Source organism: Schistocerca gregaria, chromosome 8 (genome assembly GCF_023897955.1).
Source record: "Schistocerca gregaria isolate iqSchGreg1 chromosome 8, iqSchGreg1.2, whole genome shotgun sequence".
NCBI lineage: Eukaryota > Metazoa > Arthropoda > Insecta > Orthoptera > Acrididae > Schistocerca > Schistocerca gregaria.
The window spans coordinates 497,006,723-497,032,178 of NC_064927.1; the positions used below are offsets into that span (position 1 = coordinate 497,006,723).

Here is a 25,456-nt window from a genome sequence, read left to right on the forward strand (position 1 = left end):
CAAATACGTAATCAGGGCCGTTTGTTGCATTGTAAAATGTTAATTACATCCGGAGATATTGTAATCTAAAGTTGACGCTTGAGTACCACTCCTCCGCTGTTCGATCGCGTGTATCGTAGAGCATCGAATTACGTAGGGATCCAAAGGGAACGGTGATGGACCTTAGGTACAGAAGAGACTGGAACAGCACATTACGTCCACATGCTAACACCTTTTTATTGGTCTTTTTCACTGACGCACATGTACATTACCATGAGGGCTGAGGTACACGTACAGACGTGGTTTCCGTTTTCAATTACGGAGTGGAATAGGGTGTGTCCCGACATGTCAGGCCAATAGATGTTCAATGTGGTGGCCATCATTTGCTGCACACAATTGCAATCTCTGGCGTAATGAATGTCGTACACGCCGCAGTACATCTGGTGTAATGTTGCCGCAGGCTGCCACAATACGTTGTTTCATATCCTCTGGGGTTGTAGGCACATCACGGTACACATTCTCCTTTAACGTACCCCACAGACAGAAGTCCAGAGGTGTAAGATCAAGAGAACAGGCTGGCCAGTTTATGCGTCCTCCACGTCCTATGAAACGCCCGTCGAATATCCTTTCAAGGGTCAGTCTAGTGTTAATTGCGGAATGTGCAGTGCACCATCATGCTGATACCACATACGTCAACGCGTTTCCAGTGGGACATTTTCGAGCAACGTTGGCAGATCATTCTGTAGAAACGCGATGTATGTTGCAGATGTTTGGGCCCCTGCAATGAAGTGAGGACCAGTGATTCCGCACCATACATTTACAGTCCACGGTCGCTGTCTCTCTACCTGTCTGAGCCAGCAAGAATTGTCCACGGACCAGTAATGCATGTTCCGTAGATTCACTGCCCCGTAGTTTGTGAAACCCGCTTCATCGGTAAACGGGTAGAACTACAACGCATTCTCTGTTAATGCCCATTGACAGAATTTCACTCGATGATTAAAGTCATCACCATGTAATTGCTGATGTAGCGACACATGAAACGGGTGAAAGCGGTGACGATGCAGTATGCGCATGACACTACTTTGACTCAGTCCACCGACTCTCGCAATGTCCCGTGTACTCATGTGTGGGTTCATGGCAACAGCAGCTAACACACCAACTGCACCCGCTTGTCCTGTGACGGGCCTGTTACGGACCCGTTTGCGTGCTACTACCATACCTGTTGCATACAGTTGGCGGTAGATGTTTTGCAATGTGCAGAACGTTGGATGCTCTCTGTCCGGGTACCGTTCTGCATACACTCTGCAGGCTTCAGCTGCATTTCGTCGACACTCGCCATAAATAAGTATCATCTGCGCCTTTTCAGAGTTCGAATACACCATGGTCACAGTTCCTACAACACTACACTATCACAGACGTCTGGTAACACGGTGTACTATAGTTGGTCTGCGTGCGGAGACGAATGCAGAATAACAATAGCAGCAAGCGCTACATGCACACACTGCGACAGCTAGACCAAACCACAACAGTGCACTACAGCCACACTCGTAAACACGGTCGTCATCGTAAACATGTCCCTGCAGCCCTGCAGATGCTGCTCGCCGACCGTGGCCCGTGTTTGTTACAACACGCAACTGAACGTCGGAGATTTCAAGCGTCAACTTTAGGTTACAATATTTCCGGATTTAATTAACATTTTACAATGCAACAAACGGCATTGATTACGTATTTGTTTATATGTTCAGATGTGCTAACAAACCTAACGTGGTTCCATTTAAAAAAAAAAAAACGTAGGTTTGTGTTAAAAGACATACTTCCGTGCATTTTTGTATGGTTTGTATTAAACAATTACACTAGCCCCTTTCCTCACGTTCGGCCAGTGGAATCGGTTCGTCAATATTTGATGTGGTTTACGAAACATATCCAGCGGTAACGTTAAGTTCAGATGGCTCTGAGCACTATGGGACTCAACTGCTGTGATCATTAGTCCCCTAGAACTTAGAACTACTTAAACCTAACTAACCTAAGGACATCACACATATCCATGCCCGAGGCAGGATTCGAACCTGCGACCGTAGCAGTCGCACTGTTCCGAACTGCGCGCCTAGAACCGCGAGACCACCGCGGCCGACCGTAACGTTAAGTGACTCATCCTATATATATATATAATCATAGTTGCAAGAATATTTTCATTTGATTCGTTCACAAGCATGACTTTTGCCTGCAATCATGAGAAGAGGCACTAATTTCTTCCATCCTGCATGACATCTTAAAATATATATCTCGAATCATCAAGATTTAGTGGATGGACTGTATGATCGGCAAACACAGAATATTAGAGGTAAATTAATTATGTCAGCGTGTAATTGTGTGTAATAATTGAGCAATTGGCTTTTTGTTAAGCACCAAGTTGGTACAAAATCAAACATTCTAAAGATCTACATCGATAGAGTAAGAAACATTATCCTAGATACATTACTCATTTTGACGCCTTCAGTATTTGTACGTTGCATTGTATGTTTCTTACTCTGCGAGGAAGACTGTTCATGTCACCCATTTAGTTTCAACAAGAATCCATGCTTCAATTCCAGTACTTCAAGTAGCAATTACCTCTCATTACGTAAATTCCATGCAGATTGGTAATCTGTGCCTCCCAACACGGTCATTCCATAATAAACCAACAGACTAACACACACTAGACGATAGCAATATTAAAGTCACTTCACCTTTTTTTGATATACGAGTATTATTTGATCATGAACCTGCTTTCGGGTCCTTAAATCTGCCAGACGACAAATTAATGTCGCTACTTTCTCCTTACGTATTACTTTTGAGAGAACTCACATCGTCGAAAAGGAAACAAAAATGAAACAAAATTGCCGTTCCTTTTGCGGACAAAGATATACTGGTCCCACCCAATTCCAAACTACCATCATTTGACGTCACTTCCGTATTTACAAATGTTTCCACAGCTAACTGTGTAGACATATTAACATCCCTTTTTGCAGAGACCCCAAATAAATAGTGCAGGATTACATGACAACAATATTTGCTCAAAAACACATAAAACATACTTATTTTCTGTTTCAGAACACTTTTTCTAGTCTAACTGCCCAGTTTAGTCCTGTACTACCTGAAATTTTAACGGAAACTTTTGAAACGGTTTTCTTACAGCAAGAGCCACTGTCTCACAATTAAATTCTATATCTGATATGTGGACAAGGAATGCACCAGTACAGAGTTAAATACACTCCTGGAAATGGAAAAAAGAACACAGCGACACCGGTGTGTCAGACCCACCATACTTGCTCCGGACACTGCGAGAGGGCTGTACAAGCAATGATCACACACACGGCACAGCGGACACACCAGGAACCACGGTATTGGCCGTTGAATGGCGCTAGCTGCGCAGCATTTGTGCACCGCCGCCGTCAGTGTCGGCCAGTTTGCCGTGGCATACGGAGCTCCATCGCAGTCTTTAACACTGGTAGCATGCCGCGACGGCGTGGACGTGAACCGTATGTGCAGTTGACGGACTTTGAGCGAGGGCGTATAGTGGGCATGCGGGAGGCCGGGTGTACGTACCGCCGAATTGCTCAACACGTGGGGCGTGAGGTCTCCACAGTACATCGATGTTGTCGCCAGTGGTCGGCGGAAGGTGCACGTGCCCGTCGACCTGGGACCGGACCGCAGCGACGCACGGATGCACGCCAAGACCGTAGGATCCTACGCAGTGGCGTAGGGGACCGCACCGCCACTTCCCAGCAAATTAGGGACACTGTTGCTCCTGGGGTATCGGCGAGGACCATTGGCAACCGTCTCCATGAAGCTGGGCTACGGTCCCGCACACCGTTAGGCGTCTTCCGCTCACGCCCCAACATCGTGCAGCCCGCCTCCAGTGGTGTCGCGACAGGCGTGAATGGAGGGACGAATGGAGACGTGTCGTCTTCAGCGATGAGAGTCGCTTCTGCCTTGGTGCCAATGATGGTCGTATGCGTGTTTGGCGCCGTGCAGGTGAGCGCCACAATCAGGACTGCATACGACCAAGGCACACAGGGCCAACACCCGGCATCATGGTGTGGGGAGCGATCTCCTACACTGGCCGTACACCTCTGGTGATCGTCGAGGGGACACTGAATAGTGCACGGTACATCCAAACCGTCATCGAACCCATCGTTCTGCCATTCCTAGACCGGCAAGGGAACTTGCTGTTCCAACAGGACAATGCACGTCCGCATGTATCCCGTGCCACCCAACGTGCTCTAGAAGGTGTAAGTCAACTACCCTGGCCAGCAAGATCTCCGGATCTGTCCCCCATTGAGCATGTTTGGGACTGGATGAAGCGTCGTCTCACGCGGTCTGCACGTCGAGCACGAACGCTGGTCCAACTGAGGCGCCAGGTGGAAATGGCATGGCAAGCCGTTCCACAGGACTACATCCAGCATCTCTACGATCGTCTCCATGGGAGAATAGCAGCCTGCATTGCTGCGAAAGGTGGATATACACTGTACTAGTGCCGACATTGTGCATGCTCTGTTGCCTGTGTCTATGTGCCTGTGGTTCTGTCAGTGTGATCATGTGATGTATCTGACCCCAGGAATGTGTCAATAAAGTTTCCCCTTCCTGGGACAATAAATTCACGGTGTTCTTATTTAAATTTCCAGGAGTGTATATCCCTACATTTAAACTCTCAACGCAATACTGTTTAGTTCACAACTGAACTGGGAGACTTTTCTAAAAATTTGATATCCCCTCATACACACATTAGCACAAAGAAACAATAATTTGGCATTGACAGCAAAACAACATTTACCAATATCGCAAACCCTGAAATCTCCCATCACCCACAAAGTCTCTTTTTCATTTCCTTTTCCGTTGTCCGAAAGTCCTTTTTAAACCGAACTGCAGGGACTCACACTTATCCGTTGTACATTGCTCTCTAAAATGTTCCACTAAAGAAGAGAAAGACAAACTTAAGTCGTACTTTACGATCATATTGGTTTCAGGAAGAAGAAGGAATTCTGATGTCTCGTTGTCTTTCCTCGCTAGATGACCATGGAAGTGGTATTCACCGAAACGTCGCGTAATTTCAAACTCAATAGGCTGAAAACACTGCGGACTTTATTTTTAAAAGGTATACTGGAGAAAAAAGTCAGGAAACTTTCCAAACGATTCTGAACCTGGAGAAAAACATCGATAATGTAAGCTGGAGTACGATGTAGACAATTCTTACAACACTGGGACAAGAACAGATACAAACGAATAACCTCCAAAAGACTTAGATGACCTACTGGAAGCTGTGGAGAACATAGTTGTCGATGAATGGGTCTAACGGCAAACGAAGAGAAGAGGAAGATGATGATGATGACGATGAGTTATGGAAAGGAGAACAACAGGTCGCTCAGCTTTACAGTTGGGAACGACACGTTACTGGAAGGAGTGAAAGAGTCGTTCGTCTAGAAAATAGGATTACACATATGGCCGAAGCAAGGAGGTTCTCCGAAACAGTGTGGTACGGGGGAAGAGTTTCAGTAAAAGAGCTCTCTACTGCTGATATGGAAAACAGGAAGAAGTTCGTGATGGATTACGCCTACATCACAGCACTATATGGAAGTGAAACATGGAACGCTGGAAAGCCGGAGTAGATGCTGACAGCTTTTTATGGATGCCCATCTTATTGCATGGACGAGGGAGTTCAGCTGATGATATTCTATCACGCGATTAGTTTTGCCGCACATTACCTCCATTCTCAGGCTCCAACACAGCCAAAAAAGTATTTGATTTCTTTGACGCATTTACTGCGGTATCGTTATAACTAATCGTGTGATAGAATAAAGACATACTCAGGATAGAGCTGTAGTGGTACTTTTTCTCATAGATAGTAATGGTGTTTGCAATATGGTTCTGTCATACAGAGCTACAAATTAAGTGAACATTGTATGAAATTTATAAGTGCTGAAAAGAACTGGAGAGGAAAGAAGTCTAGTTAACTAGACGCCGTAATTTATAAGCAGTCATATTTCGTTCCTTAGGCACGCTACATCAGTTGTACGCACTTTTATATTTTCTACTTCCGTCCAACAATGGTGTATTACTAAGTTTGTAGGTGCACTCTGCGACGTTAGCTAATGGTTTTCTGCTTCTGAAAAGTAGCGTGCTAACCATACGAGCAAAGCACTTGTGATTTTACCTGCTGCTGCTCGTACCTTAGGTAACTGGGCTGTGCACGGCTCCGTTTAAGAAGACTCACTCGATGAAGTCGTAGTGTAAAGCCGCGCACGTCTTCATCTCTATCAGCTAACTCGCTAACCTGCGGTCAAACAGTCCATGCACTGGCCGGGATTGCGAATTAATAAAATAATCAGATCTATTAAACAAAAGATAATTGAATATATTGCAAGGTTCCATTTTTTTCAGTGGTTAGAACACGACTGGTTTCGTGTTATTACGTAGGCCGACCCATCATCAGGTGTGATACAAGAGACAGAAGCTAATAATAATTTTACACGCACTAGTACACATGAGAAAACAACAAAGAAGTTCCACATAACGTTTTAGAAAATAGCGGTCGGGCTACGTGCGGTAAAAACTAAGTCACTGAAAAAGTGACACCGGACATTACTACGGAGGAGTGTCTGGGTGAAGAGTTATGCGGTGACCAGCACTACACTTACACTTCGTGTGCTGTGACCCCGAGTGTACTGCCCCTGTTCGATATGTTCCTTTGCCTCTGACAATGTACTCTTAACGCTGTTCATGCCACTTTTTCATGATGTTCTTCCTTTTACACGAATATCACAAGTCCAAATTGTGAACGGCCTGGCTAGTTTTTCCAGTGTTCTTCTCGTCAACAGATGGCAGAACTATTGCCCGAAAGCTGTTTTCTAAAAATGTTATATGGTGATTCTTTTTTCGCTTTCTCTCGTGCAAAAATTATTATTAGCTTCGATCTCTCGTTTATTTTCAGTATCACACCTGATGTCGGGCATAAAAAAGAAAAACCTTACAACTGAAGCTCTATTTTCAATCTCTGCTATAACGATCAGTTATGAATGTTCGTCATGGAGCATTGTTTAAAAGATAAATGAATAATTTAACAAAAAATATTATATTCTGACGTCTGTAATTTATGTAAATGACAGAATTATTTTGAGGTAAGGTAATTCATGTAAGCATATCTCAACTGAATGACAAGTGATCCCACGGTATCCATTTAAAATACAGACAGAAATAACCTTATCAGATGCACTAGATGGCTCTGAGCACTATGGGACTCAACTGCTGTGGTCATGAGTCCCCGAGAACTTAGAACTAATTAAACCTAACTAACCTAAGGACATCACACACATCCATGCCCGAGGCAGGATTCGAACCTGCGACCGCAGCAGTCTCACGGCTCCGGACTGCGCGCCTAGAACCGCGAGACCATCGCGGCCGGCAGATGCACTAGACTTCCGTTGAGAGCAGTGAGATAATAGTAGCAGAAATAGTCATCTAAGATACGCGAAAACTAAGTCCATTTCATGATCACAATACACGAAATATTGGCCGCCTCAAAGCAGTTCAGAGTTCGACATGGTGATTTACAAATTGACACACGTGAGATAATGAGTAGAAACTCACACTCTGTCTATTCCCAATAGTTGCATAAAGTGCTGTAGTGGCTGTTAATCTCCTAGATTCAATCACCTACATGATCAAGTGTTGCGCATTAATACAGGCCGGTCTGCTTTCCTCTAGAACTAGACAAAAATGCCTATGCTTGACCACTGCCTGCAATAAACTAATATACCATTTACAATAATTAAAAATAAAGGTTTGTTCATAAATAAATAACGTAACGGTCTTGTGAAAGTGCGTTAAATGACAACTGACTGTCGTTATAGTTTAAACAATTATTAGTGCCTGTCTGACAGAGGTCCTTTTGGTTCTCCTTTCAAATGCTGGTGCTAACTAAATCACTTATTAAATTACTGTGATTTTGTATTATATATTTAATCAATAGTTAAATGAACATCTAGCAAAAATAGTAACATAAAGACACAAGTATGACAAGATTTGAGGAATTCATGCTGCAATAATTTGCTGTGTTATTGGGGAGAATACGATGTTCTGAAAGCCATTTGCATCATTAACAAGATATGCAAGATATCAGGAATCAATACATAAGATAGTTACAGATGCGTAACTTTCAGGGATGGTAGCTATAGTGCTAAGCTGTCATCTGATTTATCGTTTGGTGAAATTGCCTGACTTATTCAAAAGCTGCTAATTTAGAGGTTCATTGTGTAAATATTTAGTCATTCTAAAATATTAACTTCTGTAGTTTTAAATACATTGAAAATATGTCAGTGGATATCCCTCATTTTTCTGACATTGCAGATGTATTGTTGTAACTTAGCCATCTTTGAGATTAGCTGAAAGTCCGCCATTACACGTGCATTCCGCGATCTGCTAAGCGAGCGAGTACTGTCCAGCTCCCCCCTTCTGGGATTTTCCGCATTTCTGGGCACAGTGTTCATCTTGATACCTGGCCCTTCCACATGTCACTTAGCTAGACAAGCCAAAGTGCACACTTGGCCCCGGAACCACAAGGCTTGACATACAAGTGTACCTCACCTTGCACCAATTCCAGGAGGGGGGGGGGGGGCATTAGCTCAAGTACACGCACATAACGTTACAGTTTGATTTGGGTCCTCACTCGAAACCGACCGTTACTGCTTGTATGAACGGGTGTTGTCTGCTTTTTATTTTGGACATGTCTGAGAGAACAGGCACCACACAATCATAGTTGGTTCAAATGGCTCTGAGCACTATGGGACTCAACTTCTGGGGTCATTAGTCCCCTAGAACTTAGAACTACTTAAACCTAACTAACCTAAGGACATCACACACATCCATGCCCGAGACAGGATTCGAACCTGCGACCGTAGCAGTCGCACGGTTCCGGACTGCGCGCCTAGAACCGCGAGACCACCGCGGCCGGCCATTCATATAGTTTATTTTCCTTGATGGGTAATGAATCAACCATCTTCGCCGTGGATGCATAATTCCTTTCCACGTAAGTAGTGGGCGCAGATTACACAGGCAGGGACTGTCGATGGGTAGTGCTTGCTGTGAGTGTGGGTCGGTTAAGAAGCGTGCCGTGCAGTCACGTTATAAACACTCTGTCTGGGTGGTGTAGTGGTTAACACAACTGCCTCATAAGCAGAAGATCCCAGGTTCGCTTCCCCGTCACACACACACACACCCGACTCAGCACAAACTCCCGATGCCGCTCACATCGATAGTTCCCTCCCTTTCCACGCCTTTCCTTTCCTTTCCTTTTCTTTCTTTCCCCACCACCTGCAGTTTACATTAGCGCCTAATGAACAACTCATTTAATGTCGTTCTTTGAATTAATCGAGGCTGTATAGCTTACAGAGAAGAAGTCCACAAACAAAACTACAGTTTATTGATCTCAAACTTGTAGCTAGGGTAATAGGGAGAGCACAACTGTAATTCTAACTCATTGTCTCACTAAATACTGATATCCGACTTGCCCTTAGGTATTGAGCTCATAGTGGGTGTCAGCCGAAGAAACCCAAATAACGTGATAAGATGCTTTTTAACTCACTTCGTCTGTAACTACTGTCCTTGTCGATTATGGATTGTTTCATCGTTAGTATAATTTCATAACCCGTCAGATACAGTTCATTAAACACAATGGATTGAGGTATTACTATTACTGAATTATAGTGACAAAACCAACTCACGAGATTCGAAAAAAACTTTCATGAACGCCTCAGCCTTGGACGACTTTCCCCACTTGCGAATTAGTGTTCCGTATTTGTCCGACATGTGGCTAACAACAAATGTTACTACAGTTGCTGTGGTGCATGAAAAAACAAACAGCCATGAAACTCACGTTCAACACAGAGATAGCTTAACCTCATGTTGTTTCGCCTCGGAGTGGTTTAATTTCTTCTGCTATCCATCGAGAAGCAGCAACAATGGCTTCACACACTGAACTTATAATTAGGTCTTCATTTCCCCTTGCCGGCAGGTGTGGCCGAGCGGTTCTAGGCACTTAAGTCTGGAACCGCGCAACCGCTACGGTCGCAGGTTCGAATCCTGCCTCGGGGATGGATGTGTGTCACGTCCGTAAGATAATTAGGTTTAAGTAGTTCTAAGTTCTAGGGTTCTGTTGACCTCCGATGTTACGTCCCATGGTGCTGAGAGCCATTTGAACCAATCATTTCCCGTTCTTGTCCAATACAAAATGATTGCCTAGTCCAATGGGAAGATTACACTCAATCTTCCTTCCTTCTTTCTTTGCACTCTGCCCTTGTGAGACCAGTTCAGGAGCTACACGACTGAGTAGCGTCTCCTGTCACTGAAACTGACAATGGTCGGGAGAGCGGTGTGCTGACCACATGCGCCTACATATCTGCACGTCTGAGGAAGACACGGCGGTCGGTAGACACCCTTGCGCCTTCCGAGTCCTGGTCGAACTGAGTTAATTTTATTGGTCCACCATGAATTGCGGTGACTGCAATCTAATTCTTGTCTTAGAATAAATGTGTCACTTCTGTTTGTCTCATTGCATATTTCTTTTAGTTAGCTTCTGTGATATAGTGTAAGAGATTTTCTCTATAGATGGACCACGTTTCGTCGAGCTGTGTTACTTGGTAGCAACACAGCAAGCGAAAGCTACTTTTTTCCTCAAGTTTTTCACAACAGTATACTTACTCTACATCTACATCTACATCCATACTCCGCAAGCCACCTGACGGTGTGTGGCGGAGGGTACCTTGAGTACCTCTATCGGTTCTCCCTTCTATTCCAGTCTCGTATTGTACGTGGAAAGAAGGATTGTCGGTATGCTTCTGTGTGGGCTCTAATCTCTCTGATTTTATCCTCATGGTCTCTTCGCGAGATATACGTAGTAGGGAGCACTATACTGCTTGACTCTTCGGTGAAGTAATGTTCTCGAAACTTTAACAAAAGCCCGTACCGAGCTACTGAGCGTCTCTCCTGCAGAGTCTTCCACTGGAGTTTATCTATCATCTCCGTAACGCTTTCGCAATTACTAAATGATCCTGTAACGAAGCGCGCTGCTCTCCGTTGGATCTTCTCTATCTCTTCTATCAACCCTACCTGGTGCGGATCCCACACTGCTGAGCAGTATTCAAGCATTGGGCGAACAAGCGTACTGTAACCTACTTCCTTTGTTGTCGGATTCCATTTCCTTAGGATTCTTCCAATGAATCTCAGTCTGGGATCTGCTTTACCGACGATCAACTTTATATGATCATTCCATTTTAAATCACTCCTAATGCGTACATGTACCTTTTACATGTTCTAAAGTTCATGCTCCTGTCACGGATCATCATGCACAATCGTGTTTCGGTTTATGATTTGACACTGTACTATGATGAGAAATATGAAGTTCTACTACATTTCCAGTAATGAGTAAGAATATTCATTTAAGAGTTGCCATTAATTTATAGGTGTCAGACAAATAACACACCTCCCATTCCATTCCTGAAACAATTCCGGTTAAATCAATATGTCAGAAGACACAGTTAGATCAAAATTTTATTGATATACAAATCAGATAAACATTCTGACATTTCGTGAATATAAGCCACTAACAGTCACACTATGAATTGCACAGAAGTAATTTCCCAGACACAAGCTAAGAGACACAGTTCTGAGGAAAGGAGACTTTTGCGACACTAATGTCTGTCCCACGTTCGGCCGAAACCTTCACAGCGCGACATAAACCAGACACAATGTGATGCTGTAGCCACTATGCAGACCACCGGCATAACCGCCCTTGTCCCTGGAAGACACCCAATAAATCTACCTTTTAACGACGATGATTTGGAAAGGCTTTCTGCAGGAACACAGCTGGAAATGGCAAATAAATGCCCAGAAAAATCCAACTCAAAACTTTAATAACTGACTGTGGCCACCTGCGTTAAACACATGTGGAAAAAAGCTGTTTGTCTCAGTATTACGTAGCAGAAATTAAACTCTGCTCTACGAAAGAAATGAGTCCTATCATAAGCTACAGAAACTCTAGTGGGTGGAGTTATAACAAGAAAAAACTCTCTGATTGGCCAGAAAGAAAAAGTGTGACCACCAGCAATAATACAGGCAAAATGAAGACAGAAAAATTCTCTCTTCTCTTGCAGAAAATTGTCGAGTGTTTGAGCAGGGTGACACTCTTATTTTTGCCATACTTTCAACTATGCCCTGTAGTTAAACATATTCACGAGTTTCGGCCCTAATTGAGACAGAATCGTGAGATATCCAATTTAATGAAAAGAACTGATCAGCTACTGTAGAGTGCTTTATACTCTCAAGTTATTAAATGGTTTTAATTGTGTACTTCTATTTTATTTCTCTTTATCGACCCTATCCGTTATTTGGTTATTTTAATTGTGAATTTATTTCAGTTGATGTTTCTGGCCCCAATTATATTTAATTTCTTTGTACTGTGTGTGTGTCTTGTTTGTGGGACGAGACCAGACAGCGAGGTCATCGGTCTCATCGGATCAGGGAAGGACGGGGAAGGAAGTCGGCCGTGCCCTTTCAAAGGAACCATCCCGGCATTTTCCTGGAGCGATTTAGGGAAATCACGGAAAACCTAAATCAGGGTGGCCGGACGCGGGATTGAACCGTCGTCGTCCCGAATGCGAGTCCAGTGTACTTTCTTTGTACTCTACAGACCCCCAGCTGAAGTTTGGAACAGTTTGGGAATACCCAGCATATAAATGTTTTACCATCATGTATGTATTATGGTTGCTATATCATGAAGTCATACTGAGTGTAAAAACAAACCTTAATATTGAAAAAAACTTAATTACTCTTTGCTAACAAGTAGTGCCGCCATGAACCAGTACACTAAGTTCTGTTGGAGTTAACGTTTCTTTTACAGTGTGTGTAGTGGAACCGACATTGAGATCACTGTCTTATTGCATCACATCTTGTACTGCTGCTCTCTTCTGCACGCTGCATACATGAGATGGTATCTTCCTACCTTGCAAGCCATAGATTCCCCTAAACACTCTGAGCATCCTAGGACAACTGTGGTAGGAAGGTAGAGCAGAACAAATCTCACACATGTTAGAAATTTACTGAACGTTGCAATTTTTGTCACTACGCTGGTCGTAATACAATCGGCAGTAATTATGTAACATTATACTTCTAAGTAGAACGCAAGTCACGAACTGAAACTGGTTAATCGTAATGCAGAGCACAGTTTAACAACACTTCTCGTCAATAAATGTCCTGAGATATTACCGCTGCTTCAGACTGCGAAATTCCAGAACCAATGACCTGGCAGCCACGACAGCTGTCATCAGCGGAATTCCTTCCTCAGCCGCAGATCAGAGACTAGGAATTACTGCGCTACCGCGTAAGGCCGTGCTCCAAAAAGCCCCTGAGCCGTGGAGACACTGTCTGCATGTGCACAGTCCTGACTTTGCTCGCGACGCGATGTACTCTACAACAGTAGGGCTTGACACATATTCTGCAACATCACAACTCGCCCCTGACCAATTAGCTGTAAATATTATAACTGATTGAGGTGCACCGAAGCCCACGTGTGTGTGTGTGTGTGTGTGCAATATACATGTTTGAATGACTGCTATGAAGTACAACAATTAGCGCGGCATGGCGTGGCGTGTTGCAGCCCACAAGAACGTGCGGGCGTTCATAACGCACGGCGGACTGCTGAGCACGCAGGAGGCGACGGCCAGGGGGGTGCCGCTGGTCGGCGTGCCCGTCTTTATGGACCAGAAGCTCAACGTGGCGCTCGCCGCCAAGCAGGGCTACGCCGTCAGGGTGGAGCTCCACAACGTCACCGAGGCCTCCATAGGGTGGGCGCTAGGCGAGGTGCTCAACGTCCCCAGGTGAGCGGTGGGCACTAAGGGGCTAGTTTAACAGGCTACTTTGTGTTGTGGACTACACAAACAGAGGTAGGTAGATACAGAGAGAGTGAGATGGGGTATGGAGAGAGGATTGGGAAGGAAGCCTGCAGGGAAAGCAGTCTGCTTGTGCAAGACAAAAGGTAGGAGGGATACACCTCCTTGTACCCAAACATTGCAAGGTCACAAAGTTTCAGTGCCACTGAGGTATGGTCACAACTCAAGGAAAGCAGTTACACCTGAAAGGAAACTGGGTGTGTTCGTCTGTCAGTGGATGGACAGAATGGTTCATAATTATACCTACCCCCCCTCCCCAATGATGTGGTGTGCATTATAACTGGGAAGCTCTCACCGTGTTTGGACTAAAATTGTGGCTACCCCTTAGGTTAGGTTAGGTTAGGTTAGGTAAGTAGTTTGGCTATGAGGGTAGCATCTCGCTAACGCCTTAAACTAAACATGCCAGATTCGTTAACAACACCGACGCTCTGCCAATGCAGGTCTAAGCCACAAGAAAAAGGATGAAGTATGGCCATGAGGACATGGAAACACCTAGTCAAAAAGTTTAGATTTGTTTAGATTTCTTTAGATTTGTGATGTCACAAACAACGTCTAGGATTACACCGCCCCCCACACACACAGACACACGGCACAATGTGTGCTATTTCCCTTTCCTCTCCTCCAGGCAGAACTTAGTAATGTAGCCATCATTAAAATAAAAGAACCAATTAGAATGTTGCCCCAGCTGAGCTGTACTCAAAAGTATTGGAACGATCTCATTTATTTTTCAAAAATACATCACATTCTTTAAAAAGTATCTGAAGTTGGAATAATGATGAAAGTGTTGTCAACTATGTTTCCATTGTTGACTTCAAAACATTGTTTATGGACTGGCTCACGAGTTGCGTCGGTAACGTTCATAGAAGTTGAGCTGTAGAGAGCGAGTGGTATCGTGAAATTAACATGGCCAGGCTTTTAACTGCCAAAAACACATGTTACTTAAAATACTATGAGAGGCAAAACAAATATTGTCTCATTTAGTGGTAGGATGTAATTAAGTAGACCTCTTATTGGTGTAAGTGACAGTACACTATCACATTAAGTATTTCCATGTCCAAATTGTTCTCAAGCATCATTTTAGTAGGGACAAAGATAATGCATGATGTTATGCATTATGAAAATATAGCTGATGGGATTGATCAACAATTATCTCTCTTGTTATAAATGATTCTAGCCTACAAGAGGTTACGCACAGTGAAAATTTTTGACAGAGAATGAAGAATTTACCATTGAACTATTGTGCAAGGCTCTCTGTACGTTTATAGTCTGTATTTCCTGTATTTAACTATGAAATGTCAACCACCTCCAATAAAAATATGCAACATGAGAACACACTTTCACAGGCACTGCATAGCCAAAACTTTTAATTCATAACCTATAATCCCTAACTTGTAACCCATAACCCATAGCTACTGTACTCATCCTGTTGGGATTATACTGCAATTAGAAAATCAGACAAAACGTATGGGTAATGGGTTACAGGCTATACGTTACAAGTTACAGGTAATAGATACCAGTTGTGGCCTATGTGTTTGTTACAAGTTGTGGGTTGAAGCGTATGCATCAGAGCTTATGGGTTACAGGTTACTAGTTACGGATCATGGTTTTAGGGCTACAAGTTACAGTCATAGGTTACATGATCCTTGACCACTGCTCATAATCACTGATCACAGCTCACCATTGTTGACCACTAATTCTCATCATCGACAATTATCCCATGTTGCATCAATACTGCAACAATTAACACTCCTCACTCCTATTCAAGATCTAGTAGCTGATACGCCCAGTAGCTAAAACCGCTCCCATTCCCTGACACATTCAGCAACTGTCACCTTCACCTGTAGGCAATACCCCCAGTCACTGACGCTCAGTAAATGAAGCACATAGCAGTACAAACTGATTTTAATTAGTTACACAATATTTCCTCTGTCTCTAATTCTTGCTTTAATAAGGCAATAACAGTATAATATACAGTTCAGAGAGAATGCAGTTTTCCACTTCGTAGTAGCGGAAGACAACGTTTTGTCATGTGTTAGTGGTAGACTTTTTGACGATATTGCCGTGCAAAGTGCATTCCAATGTGTATGACACCTTTTGCGAAGATGCCATCATTTACTTTGCTAATTATCAGTGTACTTTTAGCTGTATGTTAGATCTCCAGTAGTGCCCTATGCAAATCAAATGATGTCTTTAAGTGTGATGTGTGTATTGTAATAAGTTGTACAGACAAATTAGAATGCACTAATATTTACTTCCGAAGTCCGTTGTGTTTTCAAAGTGTGGGAGCAATGTCACACTTTTTATTTTAGAGATATTTTAGACGTGAGAATGACACTGGTAATTCTTGGAACATTTTAGGTAGTAAGGTAGATTTATAGCAGTGCTCATGTGTAGGTTTTTGCAACCATATTTAGGTCAGTTTAGTGCATGGCACAAAGATGAATGTACTGTGACGTACAGTTGTGTATTAACCTATAAACTTATTCAAGTGTCAATATCTGAGTTACGTGCACTTTAATAAGTAATACAGACAATTTAGAGATGGGAATATTTAACTTTACGGTCCATACTGGCCACATAGTATGCAAAATCGTACATACTGCAAGAAATAATACAAATTTATTTTGTTTGAATTTTCATAGACATGTGTAATTATACTTGTACCTTGAAATGTATCACAAGCCACTATCCTCAATTGTTTTTAATTCCTGTAATCCAGCGTCTTTGATTTTTAAAATTGTTGCAATAGATGATCTTGCTGAAATCATGCATTGAAGGCCATTGGTGGCAATGACCTCCCATGATATCCTCTGTGGCCGTAAACAAAACTTTGTGACTAGGTGCGCCGAAGTCCTCATAGTCATTTTTTCCTCTTTTCGTCATTTTTTGTGTTAGTTTCCATAGTTGTTTTATTTCACCATTACTTCTTAATTTTCAGGCGTCTTCACTTACATGTCCTTGTGTTTCTTTCCTCTAATATTTCTACTTTGTTTAATTTATAGTTCATTTCTACGCATTCACTTGCGTAGATCTGTTTTGGTCGAAATACATTGTTTTTGCTTTCATGGTATAAGTACACCTGTAAATACTTTTGTTGTTGTATATGTCCTTTCAGTTTTGTGTATCCTTCCATTTACACTAGATCCTTCTAATATTTTTTTTCAGTTTCCTCTCTTAGATTCTTCAGCGTTTTGATTTATTCTCTTTGACAGATGTCCATTGTAATTACTCATATTTTGATGCCTTTTTATGTTAGCTAGACATTGGCTTTTCTCCATCGGAATTTCTTTACTTTCTTTAATGCCTAGCTTTCCCCAAAGATTATTTTGTTTTTCTGCATCTCCTAAAATTTGCAACTGTGTAGCAGTTAACTTGAACACACTGTTTCTTTTTTCCCAGTTTTGCTGTTGGTACATAGTATCTTATTTTTCATTGCATATTCTTTGTATATTTTCTGATATACAGTCGAAGACAAATGGACAGAAGCCATCACCTTGTCTCGGACCTGTATTTATTTTAAATGTATGTTATCCATAGTGAATACAGTTGAACTCTATGAGCGTTTCTTTATGTAGTGTGGAATGATAATCGCTACCAGTGACTGGTTGATAAAGTAAGGAATGAGGAGGTTCTCCGCAGAATTGGTGAAGAAGGGAATATACGGAAAACATTGGCAAGAAGAAGGGACAGGATGATAGTACATATGTTAAGATATCCGGGAATAAGTTCCATAGTACTAGAGGGAGCTGTAGAGCGTAAAAAATGTAGAGGAAGTCAAGAGATTGGAATACATACAGCAGATAACTGAGGATGTAGGTTGCAGTTGCTTCTCTAAGATGAAAAGGTTGGCACAGGAGATGAATTCAATACAAGGCGATTTTATCGAACACGTGACTGGTTTTGGGGTTCAGATGGTTTACAATCAGTTACATGTTTCCACACTCAGTGTCGGTGATCAGTGTTCAAATCAAAAACAAATATAGTGATGATGAAGAAATAGACACAAATGATACATTTCGAAGTGGCTAAGCGACATGTGTTGCAAAACTTTATAGTACTTATAGTGTAAAGGAGCGAGGGCGTAGATAACCATGGTATATAAAAGAGTACTGCCCTGCAATGGAGCGGTTCTTTGCTGTGGGTGCAAGGACCATCAGTTGCCTTGACTGTGACCTATATATGTCGCTAAATCTATAGTATTAGCTTTGAGGATCTTGATATTGAGGATTTGCTGTGGGGTTTTCGGTGCAGCAGCAAACTATACCAATGACGTGTTGAGCACACATAGTGGGTGCTGTGGATGTTTTTTACGGACGCTGGCTCTACGATTGCAGGTACCGTGAGAGAGCCCAACACCTGTCCCGCATCTTCAACGACCGGCCGATTCACCCGCTGGACGAGGCGGTCTACTGGACGGAGTACGTGATCCGCCACCAGGGTGCGCCGCACCTCAGGTCCGCCGCGATGGACCTCTCGTGGTTCCAGTACCTGCTGCTAGATGTCGTCGCTGCGCTGCTGCTGGCGCTCCTGATGGTCAGCTGTGCGATAAGAGCCGTCATGCGGCGTCTGTGCACAGTTACAGCTCAAACTGCTTTCGGAAGAAGAGGAAAATCGACCAAGAAAGACTAACGGTGTCGTGTTCGTCGCAGGATTTTTTCCCAGTGTCCGTGTGCTGTAAATGTGATGTCGCCTTTGGACGATCTTCCAGAGCAGAAGTATTAGGCAGTTGCTCCGAGTCGCTTATAGTGCCCTGCAACTAGGCCACCTAGAAACCACACCCTTTTTACGCAAGGAAGTAAGACAGAGCTTAAGTTCTTCTCGTAATGGCACTTCACAACTTACGTGAAACACAACAAAATTTCTCTCGTTTATCCACTGTACTAAAAGAACTTTCCATAAGATTCGAATTACCCTGTCTGTAACTATCTACCTTCATTAAGGAATACCTAGTGCAGAAAATCATCGATGCAGCTTTGTTGATGCATCCATGACAATCGTCGCACTTTTACAGCACTTTCCTGCATTACGGAGTGGTTTGTGAGGACACATACTGCTAGTTACAATGAAAAAAATTTCGAGAGATTGGAAAATAAACCAGCCATCAACCTGCAAACCAAAGGTTTATTTAGCCCTTGATCTAGGTTTCGATATTTCTAAAAATATCTTCTTCAGGAGGATTGGGCCTTGTTACATCGCATGGTGGTAAATTACATTAGCTGAAGCCGAGCGGCTGTTATCATATATGAAATTGATATGAAGACCAGAAAGATAGTGTGGTGCTGTGAAAAGTGGCAATTGACCCTGAATAAAGAAAAGTGTGAAGTTATTCACATGATTACTGAAGGAAACCCGTTAAATTTCGACTACGCGATAAATCACACAACTCTGAAGGCTGTAAATTCAACTAAATACTTATGGATAACTGTAGTTGGAACGATCACAGAGATAATGTGAGCAGAGCAAACCAAAGACTGCGATTCACTGGCAGAACACTTAGAAGGTGCAACAGGTCTACTAAAGAGACTGTTTACACCGCGCTTGCCCGCCCTATTCTAGAATATTGCTGTGCAGTGTGAGATCCGCATCAGGTGGGATTGACAGAAGGCATCGGCAAAGTTCAAAGAAGGGCAGCTCGTTTTGCACTATCGCGAAATAGGCGAGATAGTGCCACAGACATGATACGTCAATTGGAGTGGCAATCATTAAAACAAAGGCGTTTTCGTCGCGATGGGATCTTCTCATGAAACTTCAATCACCATTCTCCTCCTCCGATTGCGAAAACCTACATAGGGAGAAATGATCATCACAATAAAATAAGAGAAATCAGGGCTCGGAAAGAAAAATGTAAGTGTTCGTTTTTCCCGCGCGCCGTTCGGGAGAGAAACGTGTTACGTCTCTCTTCCCTTCTATCGACAATGTTAGAAGTATATAACCGTGTAAGCATGTACCTAAACATTTGTAATACAATTTTGAAAAGGCTATCGTTCCGAATATTCAATATAAAGTCGATCAATGAGGGGGAGGTTAACAACAAGGTACCTTCTAGGACACCTTATTCCGCCTACTTAATTACTGTAAAATTTAGTATGGTTGTTCGAAAGATGTGTGCTATCATTCACGTAAGCCTACTGCGCCAACGAGAAGGGGTACCACGTGGATCGGAAGGGAATAATAAGAGTTGCTGAAATAATTATAGATAAAAGAAATACGGTCGCCAGCCCAACTGGCACAATTTCTGTTCGGTAGGTGAATTAATGAGCCGAACAGTCAACGTTAAGAATTACTCGAACACGCGTGGCAACAGAGGGCTGCACGCACGTTAGCAAAAACAATTGAAACATTTACGTAATAAGGGGAGAAAGAAAATATCATTAACTAATAGAGCTGAAATTTGGAAGACATACGAGGTAACACTCAGATTAATGGTTACTTACTGTTGAAAGTGACAATGGCGCTACCTCACAATAACATCTACTATTTCCATATGAGTTTTGGAAAATGGCAAAAACACGCGTAAACAGTTTTGATTAAACTATGGTAATTATTCACACCACAAAGCTGAGTAACCCCGTTACAAAACTAGTTGACAATAAGCTATGATGGAGCAATCTTACTTCACTCCACTCTCGCCGTGACGAAGTTGCTGACGACGATACTGCTGCTGGCTCCTTTCCGTGGTAATTAACGAGCACGGGAGACATAGGCAATGATATTGGCGTGGCAGGTTCTTCATGTTGCTGCAGCCAATATTTCCACCGCCCACGCTCATCACTTGCCACGTGCCGCTAAACAGACACTCCTCCAGTACAGTGCACGCCATCCATGTGTCCGCACTTCACCAAGTCTCGCGCCAGAGTTCTCTCTCTGTGTAGCGCGCGCTCTGGCCTAACATCCTCCCGCGTCCAGAGACGCCGCTACTCCAAAGATACTTATTCGTTGACAAAAACCTAGCGTTTCCCTAACATTCCCTCAGCGATCACTCAGCGATATTCACATAATATACATAATTGATTATACAGCAAAATAAACAAATGAATTTATACATTGTGTACATATAAATTTACATAAAGATAAAAGCAATTATATATACAATAATAAACGGTCAAAGAGCACATCAGCACGGAAGTGTTAAAAGGGGACAGTCTGTGATGTAAAGTTGTGTCCTATATTAACCGTGTAAGTATGTAAAGACACTGGCCATCTTTTGTGCTATGTTGGCTTAATATGGGATAAATATGTGGCTTGTTTTCTGATATGTTTAGTGTGTTCATTCTTTCTTTTTATTTTCTGGATCAAATCGTCTATTAATATCGGCACATAGCTATTAGCAGTAACTATTTGGTTTACTATCTCCATTTCCACTAACCATTTCACTCAGAGGAGTTTTAAATTCTACATGCTAAATCTAGAGGTATCGTAGCTTGTGTCGTGAGAACACGCGGAATTCTTAGGAGAACTTCGCAGACTTAGAGAAAGGGGCAAGAAGAGAAAGTAAGGGGGAGCGTTGCCTCAGTGCAGAAGACTGCTTTCACCAAAAGTGACTTCTCAACTAATGTGCTTCCAGAGAGAACACGTGTAGCGAAGACTGTGCAACGGAAAATACTTAATGAGACAATTAAAGCACACCTAATACTGCCAACTATTTTGACGACCCATGTAAAAGGTAAGACTGACGCCATAGTAGCAACTGGCTCTCCAGCCCAGGTGGGGCGGGGGAGGCGGGGGGGGGGGGGGGGGGGGGGCGGCGGTCAAGAAATAACGGGTGTTACATGAACGTCCAGCTATCGAGAATTCACGGTTATGAAATACTACGTCAGTGCGCTTATTTTACCAAAGCGAGCATTCCCTGTTCGACAGACCGTACGGCATTCCTACTAGCGTAGTACGATGTGTAGTCGACAGTTGTAACTGTCTCTAAGTAACTACTAAAATTGCAACTAACACTTCGAGCAGAGGCATGTAACGTACTCTGGCTTAATTCCCAAGAGTTTGAAACTATGTAATCAACAACTTTTTAATTATAAGCACAGCTTGATGTAGTAAACTGAGCTATTTCGTTATATTAATTCAGTCCGTTTTCATTTTTATAGAGTAGGTCAGGTGACATGTACTCAGTAAACAGGCGAAAGACATCCCGATAAGAAAAACACAATGACCGACACCACAATTCCTGCAACCACATGTCACCCAAATATCCACAAACATGCACCATACAGGTCAATGCTACACAGGGCAACTAAAACACCATTGAACCTAGAAAATATGCACCAAGAAAATATGCAACAAGAAATAAACACAGTGAGAAAGAATACAGTTTGAAATAGTTACAATGCTTCCATGATTCACACAATCCTAGACAAAATAAAGAAAGACCGAGGTGCAAACTGCACCACAGAAGAAAAAGAGAAAAAAAAGTGTGTATCTAGTATCCCAAACATTGGCACTGTATCATAGATTGCAAATAATTTCGAAATTCACAAAATAAAAATTGGGTTTTCTACATCTAATAAACTACAACAAAAACTAATACATTATATAAAGTGTAATCATGATCCATATTCAGACTCTGGAAGGTACAAGATAACACGCCAGGAATTTTCCATGTTCTACCCGTGAGAAACGGGCCGAAATTTCAATACCAGGTACACAGAGGAAATTAAAGCCTACACATACAACAGACACACCACATCAGCCATAGCAACACACATACATAATACAGGACACCCATTTGGAAAATAGAGCAAAATGTCAAAGAACTCCACCGACTAAGTAAATTTGGTAGAAGAACTGGAGATATATTCACATTACAGAAAATATGAAGATAAAATATTAAACGAAAAACCTGAAAGTGAATCAGTGAATTTCTTTACATGTTTCGATAGTATACTTAAATAAAAATACTAACACATAGAAATAGGATTCGAACCTGCCACCGTAGCGGTCGCCCGGTTCCAGACTGTAGCGCCTAGAACCGCACGGCCACTTCGGCCGGCAGCTAGTAACCCATTAGCCACTACAACTATCTGTTCTACCTCCACAGTGTTTCAGATTGTAAGAAGGGACAGACGATTCATCGCGAGGGTAGCAAATAAGGAAGTAAAGAATATTAAAAAGTCAAGTGATCTAGAAGCAAGACAGAAAAGTAAAAGGTTATCTACTTGCTGCCTTATCTCTACGATCAGATGCAAAATGTCGAGAAGGCGTATTTTCCACAGGTACGACCCCTTTGTGCTTCTGATGCAAAGCGTCCATGATATGAAGCACGTAAGTTTCGCTACAGTTACTTGGATGTGGATGTCATAAGAGATATTATGCTATGTACATGTGGTTATCACATTTCCGCTGCAAGGTAGAAATAGTCTAGAAGCCCTCACGAATAGCTATGTTTTAATTGGCTCGCCGTAACGAGAAAAAGTATGTCAGTGGTTGCATACACATTATCAGCATTCATAAAAAAAATGATGCAAATGGCTCTGAGCACTATGGGACTTAACATGTGAGGCCATCAGTCCCCTAAACTTATAACTATCTCAACCCAACTAACCTAAGGACATCACACACATACATACCCGAGGCAGGATTCGAACCTGCCACCGTAGCAGCAGCGCGGTTCCGGTTCCTAGAACCGCTCGGCGACACCGGCCCACATCAGCATTAATACCCTACTTACACAAATACTACACAAATGAAAAGAGGTAGGTATTATTACGAAAGTATGAGTATCCTGAAGGAGTGTGGTGATTAGATGTGTTTACTGTACTTTGTTGAAATGTAATGCTGACGGAGACAGATCTACTTTCATGTCAATGTTTTTCGAACGACGTGTACTTCCGCTCACAGGGCACTTTTGGCTAGCTTGAGCATTCCTGTCGCGCGCGTTATTCTCAGCTGCTGACAATACACTGGCCACTGTGTTGTGCGACAGATCGATTCTTTATATTTCTCATTGACAACTACGTTATTCGCGAATCACACATTGTCAGCTTGACAAGCTGTAGGTGAGTAACCAGCATCTGGCACCATTCCGCCGGAAGGGAGCGCTCGGCAGCATTTTACTACTGCTCAGATCAAGAAAAGGAATAAAATCCTTTGGTAAGTTTCCATTCCAGTCATTCAGTGCTAAAATACGATTGGTTACGGGGATTCAACTAATATTTGAAGAGAAGTCACAGTTTCTTTTTGTGTGAATTGTTAACCTTTTATCATTTGAACAAGCATCACCATATATTACTAAGGGCCACATTTCTCTTGTTGACGGGTTTAATTGCACTTCCTTGTCCAAAACACAGTATAAGTTGCACAAACTCATCTTTCAGCAGCTATTGCAACGGCATTCTGAACAGAGTGCGTCATTAAACAAGTAATTGGCAATCAGTGTGAGAGGTTACATGCCCTCTTTTGCTTGTCGCCTCTCATTTTCATCAATTTTGTTAATGTTTGTAATTGCACGGTGCGGGCCGCGGTGGTCTCGCGGTTCTAGGGTGCAGTCCGGAACCGTGCGACTGCTACGGTCGCAGGTTCGAATCCTGCCTCGGGCATGGACGTGTGTGATGTCCTTAGGTTACTTAGGTTTAAGTAGTTCTAAGTTCTAGGGGACTAATGACCACAGCAGTTGAGTCCCATAGTGCTCAGAGCCATCATTGCACGGTGGTAACAGGCCGAATAAGATTATTCCAATGAGAGTATTTGTTCTGAGACCTCATAAGTGTTGTCGCAGTTTACGTGTTTACCGTTCCGGCGCGTCCGGAACAAAGACTGCTGGCACCGAATGACTGCACTGTCCTCATGATTCTCAGAATACCCGTGGGCTGTGCCCTGCTGGGCGCGACTATCTGGCGCCGCATGGCCGGTGGTCTAGGCCGGTCAAACAGCAAGTTCAGGGCCCTCAGCTGAATAGCAGAGGCATGACTGCTCAAATTGAATTCTAGTTGACGTCATAAAGCCCTGCTCAGAATTGGAGGAACAGTCGCTATTGTCGCAAATGATGCTCTGAGACAGTGTGGGGGAATTTTGGAACCAGCACTGAATGCTGATTCGTGGTTTTCGAGGATAGTAGGGAGTTGAGGAACGTTGGCTTGGCTCTTGCGTTGCGTGGGCGCAGGGCACGCGGGGTCTGATCTTCTTCGGAGTCGGTCGGTCTTGCGACTTAGTCGCACTTTTTTGGCGGAACCTAGAAATCTGGGACAGCCGTCGAGGCCAGGGGTTGAAACAGAGTGTTGCTGCACAGCAGAAGTAGGCGCCTACATCGTCAGAACGCTGTCTACCGACGACGTGCTGCAGATTTGAGGTCTGGTACAGTACTTTGCAGTTCCGGCATTGTAGCACTTATCTATTTTATACTAAAGTTCTCAACAGCGTGCACGTTCGGTTCGCTACAAGTCCAACTTGCTTGTTTCTCCGTGTGATCCCATTTGAGCTCTCACTACTAATTGCGTTACTGCAATATAGTCGGGAGATTAATATTTGATTCATTAGGACCGCCAGTCAATGTCGTCAATCTG

General features: G+C 43.0%; 1 protein-coding gene across 2 annotated transcripts in view; it reads left to right on the top strand.

The window, feature by feature from the left end:
* Positions 1 to 22,264, top strand: part of LOC126284862 (UDP-glycosyltransferase UGT5-like) — an 89,905-nt gene extending 67,641 nt beyond the window's left edge. For both annotated transcript variants that reach the window (XM_049984098.1, XM_049984099.1), the window contains exons 5-6: positions 13,664 to 13,883; positions 18,290 to 22,264. In XM_049984098.1, coding sequence (XP_049840055.1) covers positions 13,664 to 13,883; positions 18,290 to 18,584 — 515 coding nt within the window. In that variant the 3' untranslated portion in view covers positions 18,585 to 22,264. The remainder of the gene's footprint in view (positions 1 to 13,663; positions 13,884 to 18,289) is intronic.
* The last annotated feature ends 3,192 nt before the right edge of the window (positions 22,265 to 25,456 follow it).